The 11,952-nt window shown below is 43.2% G+C and overlaps 1 protein-coding gene across 1 annotated transcript; it reads left to right on the plus strand.

Moving 5' to 3' along the window:
* The first annotated feature begins 979 nt into the window (after positions 1-979).
* CXCL13 (C-X-C motif chemokine ligand 13) lies at positions 980-10,028 on the plus strand. Its single transcript, XM_036304265.1, has 4 exons — positions 980-1,111; positions 2,679-2,811; positions 8,586-8,666; positions 9,204-10,028. The coding sequence occupies exons 1-4, from the start codon at positions 1,048-1,050 to the stop codon at positions 9,238-9,240; spliced, it is 315 nt and encodes a 104-aa protein (XP_036160158.1). The 5' UTR covers positions 980-1,047; the 3' UTR covers positions 9,241-10,028.
* The last annotated feature ends 1,924 nt before the right edge of the window (positions 10,029-11,952 follow it).

Consider the following 11,952-nt stretch of genomic DNA (forward strand, 5'->3'; position numbering starts at 1 on the left):
ATATATGCACACTTGTGTACTCCCAGGGCAGCCCAGTGGTCCTCTAGGGCACACCAGCCATTGTCCACATACATTTTTTTAATTTTTTTTTTTTTTTTTTTTTTACATCAAAGAGCTCCTAGGAAGTGACTTAAGGCAGCGGGTTGATTGTTCCCAGGGGTTATTTGGCCAGAGGAAAACCAAAGTGCACATATGCTTTGTTAAACACACTGAAATATGAGTTCAGCATCTGATGAAATTCTAATGACACCTTCCACTGATACCTGGTTCTTAAGCTCAATAAATGTGTCCCCGAGCCAGAAAGATTTAATTTCTCAGAGCCATTGCCTCCGTCCCTTCATCAAGACACCAGCACACCAATGAAGGGACACATACTCCCCCCTCCCAGTATTTCCATAACAGTTAGATGACATAAGTAATCTTATGTTGCAGATAGTAAAATAAGAGGTATAAAGTCTGGTAGAAAAACAGTAACCTAGTCAGCACAGGGATCTGGATATAAAGAGACGTTCATTAGATCTGCAGATACTTACAGGCCACCTACCAAAGGCAATAGACTCTCTTGCAGGTGCTGGGGATGCAATGATGTGCCTGGCAGAGCCCCCCGTTTCGTGGAGCACTCATTCAAATGCCTTTGAGAAAGTCTGCTGGCCCTTCACTGAGGGAAGCACTCACAGCCAGGACCACTGATAGTGATCCCAGAGAGAGAAAGTGCTGTGGAGCCTCTGAGCTGATCTTTTCCCTCTCTCCCACCCCCAAATCCCTGCAGCACCCTTGCCACTCACCATCCACATTTTCAAGAAACATTTCATTATACTAATAGTACTTTGAAGCAAATTCATAAAATTTGCAAGAGAAGTTACAAAAAGCAATCTCAGCAATATTTGGGTGGTTTTTTTAAAAAAACAAAAAAACTGATGATACAGCTGACCTACAGGAGACAAAGGCAGTGGGAGGGCCCTCACTGGGTAAATAAATAGGAGTCTCTGTGCTGAGAACCCACAACGTAGACTCAGAGCTGAAGTCTGAACTCCACCTTCAGGCAGAATGAGGTTCATCCCCGGATGTCTGCTTCTCCTGCTGCTGGTCAGCAGCCTCTCTCCAGCCCACGGTGAGAACGTTCACTTACCTTGTCATTGTCTTTTGAACAGAAATGGTCTTCAGACATTTCCTTTTTACTTTCAATTAGAAAATGGGGGGGGGGGGGGAATATGACTTGAGGAAAAAACTGCACTGTTGCTAGATTTCTAAAAGTAAGGTGCTTTAGGAATTCAACTCTTGGAAGCTGTTGTATTATTATGATTCTTAGCCATAGAGGGAGGGATATGGATATCCAATGTCCCTGTGACTTATACTTGGTTTGTCTATTCCTGGCCTTTTTCAGATGCAGCTCTGCTTTCACTAATTCTTTCCATGTATCTCTTCTTTGCTCTGTCCGTCAGTGCCACCCTGGCTGACCAAACCCTTAATAGGATTTAAAGACTATTGACTCGACTGGTGGGTCTCCTCCAGGGAACGTCTGATGTAATTCTGTATATTTAGCACTGACACGAACCATTATTGACACAATAGGAGTGCTTAAGTACAAGCTTTCTGCAAAGAAGCAGACTTCCACGTCTAAATGGGAAGAAGGTCTTAATAAATAAATAAATTTGGGAAAGAAAATAAAAATAAGAAAATGAATGGGAAGGTGGTCTTTGTGTAAATAGATACATATCTAGTTGAAGTGGTCACTTTTTATACACCAAAGGAATTGGATGCATGTGCAGAATGATTCACTTGGCTACAGTTTAGAGGACAAATTTTCTTAAAGTGCAGCACATGTTATTTCTATTATTCAAGACCCTCATCTCTTTCCTCCAATGCTTCTGGCAAAGCCCTTTGGTCACATTATGCAGTTTGGACCTTGGGTGAAATACAACGTTCTGTGGTATTTTAGTTTTTGCTCATTTGCTTCCTCCACTAAATTATAAACACCTTGAGAGCTGGGTCTCTTATATTTGCCAAACCATGTCAAGCATGGTGGTAGGAACTGGGATTAAAGAGAGAAGAATTTATTCAAATACCTGAGATGGGTTACTTATAGTACTTGTCTGGTACTAATAACTTGTTGGATAAAAATAGCCTTGAATTTTTATTATTGGCTTTTGTTTGGTAATGATTTGCAGATGAGATGGAGGACCAACGTATTAAACAAAAAAATATATATCTTCCATGGTATTTCCTCAAACAGAGGTTGACAAGTGGTAGCACTAAGTCTGATAAGAGGGAGAGCTTGTTACTGCTTCAGGGATTCTGCGATGAGTTTTTGTGCTCTATTACTATGTGTTTGGAGTGAAGATCAGTTGATTTTCTACTGCATTAATTATAACTGAGTTGTAATTATAGCGGCTCTCAAATTTTATTATTTGGACCATGACCTGAGTGCCAATATAATTCTGTCACAAACTTCAGTAGGTGCAGTGTTTTCTACAAAACTAATTTTATTTTTTAGATTTTGGTAGGAAATGTTTGAATATAAATCAAGAAGCAGAAATACATACCCTAAAGGAATATGGGTGGAAGCACCAAGTTGACATTTTTAAGTCTTCTATTGCACTATATGAACGATTAGTATTTAAGTTCTAGTTATGAATTATATGCCAAAGGGATTAAAATAACTGATTCTGTGTTCACAGGTGTTCTGGAGACCTTGAACACGTCCTCTAAGTGTAGATGCATGAAATCGGTTTCATTCGTAAAGAGGCGCAGCATGATTACCCAGATTGCGGCCTATATGCCTGGGGATGGTTGCCCACACATGGAAGTCATGTAAGTTACAATAAAATATATGAGATTCCTCTCTTCCAGTGAAAATCAGATCATATCTTCTACATAGTATTTTAATATTTTTTATTTTTCAATTATAGCTGACATTCAATATTATATTAGTTTTAAGCATACAGCATAATGGTGAGACATCCTATCTAATAAAAGAGAAACATGGTAATTAGCCGTACCTCCACTACCCTTACCATTGGCTAATCAGGGCGATTTGCAAATTAACTGCCAGCCAAGATGGCGGCCGGCAGCCAGGCAGCTTGAAGCGAACATGAGGCTTGCTTGCTTCAGTGACGGAGGAAACCAATGTTCCCCGTCTGCCCTGCCAGCCTCTGAGCTTGCAGTTTGAAACATTGTAACAAATATAGAAGCTAAACAAAACCCCAGAAACCTGCTTTCAGCCAGCCGGGATCTCAGAGCTAGAGTTGAAAGTGTTTCGATTATAGAACCCAAACAAACCAGATACCTGCTTTCAGCAGCAGAGGCCTCAGAGCTGGAGCCAAGCCTCAGAGCTAAAGCTGGCCCAGAATAAAAAAAAAAAAGAATAAAAGGAGCGGTTGGGAGCTTCAGTCACCCACCAGCCTGAAAACAGCTCTCAGCCCCTCACCCAGACTGGCCAGGCACCCCAGTGGGGACCCTCACCCTGAAGAGGGTGTGACCAGCTGCAAACAGCCATCATCCCCTCAGCCAGGCTGGCCAGGCACCCCAGTGGGGACCCCACCCTGATCCAGGATACCCTTCAGGGAAAACCAGCTGGCCCCCACCAGTGCACCAGGCCTCTATCCTATATAGTAAAAGGGTAATATGCCTCCCAGTACCGGGATCAGCGCAGCCGCGAGGCCTCCCGGCACTGGGATCAGCATGACAGGGGCAGCGCCCAAACCCCCTGATCGCCCTGCAGCTCTGTGTGTGACAGGGGGCGGGGCCACAACCTCTCTATCCGCTCTGCTCTGTTTGTGACAGGGGAGGCGCCCCAACCCCCGATCAGCCTTGCTCTGTGCCTGGTAGGGGGGAGCTCCCCAACCCCATGATCGCCCTGCGGCTCTGTGTGTGACAGGCTGCAGTGCCCCAACCCCCTGATCGGCCCTGTTCTGTGTGTGACAGGGTGAAGTGCCCCCACCCTCCCCCACCCCCCACGGGCCCTACTCTGTGTGTGATGGGGTAGAGCCATAATCTCCCCATCAGCCCTGCCCTGAGTGTGACAGGGTGCGGCGCCCCAACCCCCTGATCTGCCCTGCTCTGTGTGTGACGGGGGCGGTGCCCCAACTCCCCTATCGGCCCTACTCTGTGAGTGACAGGGAGGAGCTCCCCAAACCCCTGATGGGTCCTGCTCTGTGCATGACAGGGGGGAGCTCCCCAACCCCCGATCGACCCTGCTCTGTGCATGACAGGAGGTGGCGCCACAACCTCCCCATCGACCCTGCCTTGAGTGTGACAGAGGGCGGTGCCCCAACCCCCCAATTGGCCCTACCCTGAGCATGACTGAGGGTGGCATTGCAACCTCCCTATCCGCCCTGCTCTCTGCATGACAGGGAGTGGCGCCCCAACTCCCCAATCGGCCCTGCTCTGAGCCCGACCAGGGGCTGCACCTAGGGATTGGGCCTGCCCTCTACCACCCGGGAGCAGGCCTAAGCCAGCAGGTCGTTATCTCCCGAGGGGTCCCAGACTGCGAGAGGGCACAGGCTGGGCTGAGGGACCCCCTCTCCCCCCGAGTGCACAAATTTTTGTGCACCGGGCCTCTAGTTTGATATAATTCACAAGGTGATCTCCCTGATAAGTCTAGTTACCCATCTGATACCAAGTATAATTATTACAATATTATTGACTATACTAGAGGCCCAATGCATGAAGATTCCTGCAAGAATGGGCCTTCCTTCCCCTGGCTGCTGTCACTGCCTTTGCTCTGGCCCGGAGCAGCCTTTCCGCCTTCCCATGCTGCCCAGAGGCCTGGAGCACCTGGGGCGGTGCAGAATGCCTGCATCATTGCCATGGCAACTACGCAAGCTTCCCACCCCACCCCCAGCCGCTCAGTGCCTGTGCATGCAAATTAACCCACCAGCTTTGTTGTGTTAATTTGCATACTCACTCCTGATTGGCTGGTGGGCGTTGTGAAGGTATGGTTAACTTGCATCTCTCTTTTATTAGTGTAGATTTCCTATGCTGCACTTCACACCCCATGCCTATTTTGTACCTGCCGATGTGTACTTCTTAATCCCTTCAACTTTTTCACTCAGTCCCCCAAACCCCACTCCCTTCTGGCAACCATCAGGTTGTCCTCTGTATTTATGAGTTTGTTTCTGTTCTGTTTGTTCAGGGTTTTCCTTTGTTTTTTATATTTCACATATAACTGAAATTATATGGTATTTGCCTTTCTCTGTCTGACTTATTTTACTTAGCATAGATAGTATCCTCTAGGCCCATCCATTTGTTGCAAATGATAGGCCACATAGTATTCTTACCCAAGAATCTCAAAGTGATTAACTTTGAGGGTCACTAACAAGTCTCAAAAACTAATAATGAGAATAATAATAATAACAATGAGGTTCAGCAATATTTGTTCAGTGTTTATCATGCAGAGGTCCTGAACTAAGTGCTTGCATGCATTCACTCATTTTATCCCTCAGTCCTACTTAGATATGTCTATTGTTATCATTCCTTTGCAGATGCAGAAATTGAGTCTTAGGGAGGTTGAATCACTGCCCTAGTCACACCATTCAGAAGGGACCGAGCCAGGACCTTACTCACATTTTTCCCATTCCCAAACTCCTTGAATCCATCACATTCAAATTGCCAGCAGAAGCAGAAACTTTGTTTCCCACCAAGTCAAAGAGCAAGAAAAGAAGATTCCATAACAGTCCTTGTCTGAAGGTCTGTTTTAAGGAAATGTCCTTTAGTTTTTTGTTCTGTAAATTTTGATCCCACTCTGAATAAAGAGTTAGGCTAAGGGGATGGTAGTGGCTGCAAAAAGTTTAATAGATATTTTCTTTTATTGAAATGGTATGACCCCTTGCTTCTGGGACCCTCCCTTTTTGTAATCCCAGAGAAATCTGTGGCTATTTGTACCATAGCATTTTCCACATCACACCAAATGAGACTGCACCCTCCATGTAAAGCCCCTGCCACAGTGTCTGGCACAATAGTAAATGTTCAGTTAATGTTAACTGCAATTATTATACCCTTATTGTGTTGAGACAATCAAGTTTGTACCCCCTCTTTCACTCCTGCCAGAAAATAAGTTTTTTATAGACAGGGATCAGATATTATTCATTCCTCTATTCCCAATGCTTTTTCCCTTACCTGGTATGTAGTAGAGGCTCGATAAATCTTGGATTGTCACACTGAACATCTTATTTTATTTTTTTAAATATATTTTTATTGATTTCAGAGAGGAAGGGAAAGGGAGAGAGAGATAGAAACATCAATGATGAGAGAGAATCATTGATCAGCTGCCTCCTGCATGCCCCCCACTGGGGATCGAGCCCGCAACCCGGGCATGTGCCCTTGGCCTGAATCGAACCTGGGACCCTTTAGTCCGCAGGCCGACACTCTATCCAGTGATCCAAACCGGCTAGGGCTACACTGAATATTTTAAATGGAGCCTTACATCTTTTTGCATATCACTGAGTGAATGCATGCCAAGCACTTAGTTCAGGGCCACTGCACTTAGAACTTTGGTTTCGCCTTCCTGGACCTATCTTTAATGAACTAAGCACTCACAACACCTTCAGTTATTAGGCACAGCATCTTTCTAGGGCTTTGACGACTTTGTTTTCATTAGAAGCTCTCTCTTTGAACTTCTTTAGACTTCTTTTTTTAATTTAATATTATTGTTTAAAGTATTACAGATAGTAGTACATATGTCTCTTTTTTAGACTTTTGAAATGTTTGTAAACAGCTCACTTTTTTGGTCCCATTTTGATATCAATGCTTTGGGCCTCTGACTAATTATATTCAACTTGTAAAAAAAACAAAAAAAAAAACAACCACACCTAATGTAAAAAATGTGTGTAAACTTTTTCATTAAAAAAGGATTATGGCCCTAACTGGTTTGGCTCAGTGGATAGAGCGTCGGCCTGTGGACTGTGGGGTCCCAGGTTCAATTCTGGTCAAGGGCATGTACCTGGGTTGCGGGCACATCCCCAGTGGGGGGTGTGCAGGAGGCAGCTGATCGATGTTTCTCTCTCATCGATGTTTCTAACTCTCTATCCCTCTCCCTTCCTCTCTGTAAAAAATCAATAAAATATATTTAAAAAAAAAAAAAAGGATTATGCTTTCACTAAGGTGTTTGCCAATGAAAGCTCTAACTAAACCACAATTTGTCCTCAAATTCAGAGCTGTGAAGTCTAGCCAGGCTCTATCTGGGAGCAGCTCCTCTGGTTGTGTAGAAAACCGAGACTTCTTTCTTTCTACTCCATTTCCTTGGCCATGAGTCAAGGCTCTCACCTCACAGTCAGGGAAAGTAATGCACCATAATTTTCTCTGTTTTAACTTCAATCGTTCTGAAGTGATAAAAATGTAATTTTATATCTTTTCACCAAATTCTGCATTACTAAACTATAACCAGATATAGAAATGAAAGATGCAGATTATTATGAGAAACTCAGACCATTCAGGGGGTCAAAATATTGTGAGTCCAGATGACCAGAAATCTGGTTTTCCATAATGAACTCAAAAACCAAATTGGAAGGCTCTGCCCAAGAATCCAGTTGTTCTATGAACTCTTACTTCTTATGATTCACTTAACAAGGATGGAGATTCAAAGCCAGGTAGATGGATCCTTGCTGTTTGTCATTTTATAGCTAACATAAATGACACCTCAAGAAACTGTGTTTTGTTTGGTCATACCCATAACGAGTAGATTTTCTCAATTGGCTATCACCTGGAAGGCCTCACTTCTTCTACTGCAGGTAAACATGCAACCGTGTGTCTGCCACTTGGTTACCATTCTGATTATGCCCATAGAAGGCTGTGGCGACAAGTGTGGATTCTGGAGTCAGATAACCATTATTCGAATCCTGCTCTATCATGTATTTATTGTGCAATCTTGGGAAAGCTACATCATATACTCACTAAGACTCAAGTTCTTCATCTGCAGGCCAGGAAATAATAGTTCCTCCAGCACAGGACTTTCGTTAGGTTAACTGAGATACGTTACGTTACCTGCTGAGCATAATGCCTAGCACATTGTCAGTGCTTGCTCAAGATCAGCTATTAGTTATTGTTGCTGTTTTTGTTATCACTTAATGTCTTAGAGCGGTGAGAGCCTCACTACCTGGTAGCTCAACCCAAAAATGCAGATGTCACTCAGAGCAATCGGCTCTGTAACCTCTCCCACATCGACTTCATTAAATTTTTTTTCAAATAAAAGATCCTCAAGAGAGTGTACTTTATAGTCTATTTTGTTCTCCCAAGCACAATAGCCAAAAACATTTGAAAGATACTGTGATACAGCTTTAAGAGTGAGCCAACCTTGGAGTCAGCTATTTGGTGTATCTCCAACTCACATAAAAGTTGTCAACAAAACATTAACCTCTGACTTGTGAAATTCTGTCAGCTTTGTAGTCAGTTTCACCAGCTCAAACATATGCTTCTGCAAGTGGTGTTCTTCTTATTCCTCAAACCTCAGGCTGTAAATCACCTACTCCCAATGCCTACCTCTAATTTTGCTTCTTCTGAGAATAATTATTTTTATATTCAAATCTTACATGCAGGATTGACTAAATTGTAACATTGCTTTACTTTTATTTTTGTTTATTTTCTCCCAGAGTCTGGTTGAAGAATCGGTCAATTCTATGCTTGAATCCTAAATCCAAGTGGACACAAAATCTGTTGGTAGATTTACAGAGGTAAGTCAGGCATGCAAAGGGTTTTTCAGATTCTAATTTGCACTGAAGGCTTTTTCTTTCCTGGACAGTCAAAATGGGTGCCATTAAAAATTATTTTTAATATGTCTTTATTGATTTCATAAAGAGGAAGGGAGAGAGAGAGAGATAGAAACATCAGTGATGAGAGAATCATTCATCAGCTGCCTCCTGTTCACCTCCCATTGAGGATTGAGCCCACAACCTGGGCATGTGACCTGACCAGGAATCAAACCATGACCTCCTGGCATGAACCTGGGTTGGACGCCCAACCACTGAACTATACCAGCTGGGCATTGGGTGCCATTTTAAACTTATGGGACGTTCCTAAGACAAATGTCAATTCTTCATTATTACTTACCAGATAGAGTTGGGGTGATTCATTCTAGCAGTTCAGTAAACTAAACTGGAAGCCAGTATCCACAATATTCCTTGCTTGATATCTGTAGGGGAAAGCCACAGTTTGTGGTCTTTCTCTAAACATGACTGTCTTGTTTATGTTTTTGTTTCATCAACTTTTAGATCCCACATCCTGACAAGAGAAAGGGGGTCCGCATAGTAGACACAGAAGGCCTGATGCCAGTATCCCAGCAAGGACACCTGCATCCCTCCTCATTCCTGCTCTGGGTTCAGTTTTATGATCAGTTGAATCTTTTTTAAATTTTTATTTTAAAGAGCTTCCCCATACAAGCAAGCATGAAAATACGTGTAAAAATCACCCTTTGGAGGCTGAAATGGCAAACTTAAACTTTTTGAATAAAGAAGCCTACATACATGGAGTTTGCATTCTTACTCATCAGGGGGAAAAGTTCCATTTAAGCGTCTTTTACTAATATACCTATTGTTGAATGCTAACTTTTCCTAGAAAAATAAAGGAATTGAAATTTAAACTGCAGACCTGAACATCTGGCTTGAAGTAAGAAGGAAATGAAGGAGCGCTTTTCAATCATTTTGTACCCAAGAGACTGAAAAAGCTGCCTGGGAAACCCACAAAACCAGCCTGGCAAAGGACAGGGGGTCCACATAGTAGTCAGCTTCCACTCAGAAGTTCACTAGTAAGAGGAATGGGGTCTTTTTCCTACTTTTAAAGAGTTCCCTTATAGGAGTTACCATCACAGATAAAAACTTGTAACATTCAAAGATCCCCAAGACCTAAATTCATAGCATATTCTGGAAAGGCATTTATAGGGTGGTATTTAGATGTATTCTTTTATATGTTTGCTTTGACAAATGTTTTTACTCCCATCTTTTGCACCAAAATGTTGTTGTTGGTCTCTGGTATCAATTCTATAATGCTTCTTATTAGTCTAATGCTATTCAATAAACTTGAACAAACATTTTACTTAATTATTAGCAATTCATTCTTAACGGAGCATTTCCTCAAATTCAGACACTCTCTGAATCATCATCACAGACAGTAGAATTTCATCATGTTTATTTTTATTTGCATGCCTCTTATCTCTTACAGATTATCTAAATTACATGGCAAAGTGTGAGTGAAGTTTTTCCTGAGATTAACACAGTGGGACAATGCTTGATTACTGGAGCTTCTTTCCCTTGATATACTCAATTTCCTCCAGAAATTTCCAATCTCCTACTAAAACCCATTTTCACTGCTTCATAATATTGATTCTTGAAGTCTCCAATGTTTCATTTGGAAAAGTTTTGTATTGTGTTTGACAAACAGAAGTGGTTGATGCTTACACTGACACCCCCTTTCTCCCCTGGTTCCAGCCCAGCTCTCCCACCACTGCACTGAGTTCTACTGGGTTTGTGCCCCTTTTCCTCCCTGCTTCTTTTGGGTTGAGGGGTTTCTCACAGCACAACCAGGTTTCAAGTTATATCTGGCTTCTGCTTTCATTTCTCTCTTTTTATTTAAATAATTTTCTGGGGTAGGGGAAGTAAAAAGCACCTATAAGTACAGGGTGGGGCAAAAGTAGATTTATAGTTGTTCATATAGAAAATCTATATTATAAAAGGCCAGTGGCCGGAACGCTGAAACGATCAAATGACCAGTCACTAGGAGGTGCATGGAGCACCTCTCAGTCCCTCCCCCCAACCAGCGAGCCGCTTGCGGCGGCAAGGCAGGGCTCACGGCTCACACGGCGAGGAGGGGCTTATGTGGGGCTTGTGGCTTGTGCAGAGCAGCAGGGCTTGTGGCTCACATGGAATGGAGGAGCTCACGGCTCACGGGGCAAGGCGGGGCTCGCACGGCATGGTGGCTTGCGGCGGCGAGCTACTCGTGCACAGTGGGTCTGGGGTCCCGCCAGAGCAGCAGGTCTGGGTCTTGCGTGATTTCGCACACTGGGCCTCTAGTATTATAATAATCCTATATAATAAAAGCCTAATATGCAAATTCAATGACCAGTTGCTATCATGCACACTGACCACCAGGGGGCAGACATTCAACTCTGGAGCTGCCCCCAGCCCACAAGGCCCCAGGCCAGCCAAGGCGGGTGCCAGCAGGGGGCCCCCAATTGCCCTACTGGTAGCCCCACAGATAGGCCCTGATCTCCAGCCAGGCCTAGGGACCCTTCCCATGCATGAATTTTGTGCACCAGGCCTCTAGTTAATAAATAATACAAGCATAACTATGTTTTGCATACTCACAACTGTAAACCTACTTTTGCCCCACTCTGTACTAGATTTTCTGTTGTCTACAATTCAATGTTTCTTTATCACAAACACACGCTCATAAAAGGATTGTAAGATGTCAACAAAATCCTGCATTCTAGCATTTTTCAGACTTCAATATTTAGGGATCAGGAATTATTTCATTCTTTAGTTTGATTTTGGTCTTCTTGGAGAAAAGTAGCTAGACAAATCCCAAGAGCCTCAAATAAGAAATGCTATCATTTCATATGTGGTACTGTTATCACTGTGGTTTTATAGATGTAGAAGCTGAGACACAAAGAGGTTAAGTAACTTACTCATAGGCCTTATGGCTACTCAACAGCAAGCCAAAACTTGAACCCAGGCAGTCTGGCACCAGAATCTATGTTTCAAACTACTACATTATACTAACTCTGTATGAGATAGCTATCATCAGCTCCATTGCACAGAAACAGAAATGGAGGCAAATAGACATTCACTTGCTCCAAATCACATAACTAATAAGAGGCAAAAACAAACTCCAACCCCAGGGCCACCTGATTCCTAAGTGAATACTTTTAGTCATAACACTATACTGCCTACATTTTTCTTATCCCTAAACATATTTCCTACCTCAGCCCCTTGGTCCATCTTCCTTTTCAGGGCCACTCAAAGCCAG

Source organism: Myotis myotis, unplaced genomic scaffold (genome assembly GCF_014108235.1).
Source record: "Myotis myotis isolate mMyoMyo1 unplaced genomic scaffold, mMyoMyo1.p scaffold_m19_p_1, whole genome shotgun sequence".
Classification (NCBI taxonomy): Eukaryota; Metazoa; Chordata; class Mammalia; order Chiroptera; family Vespertilionidae; genus Myotis; species Myotis myotis.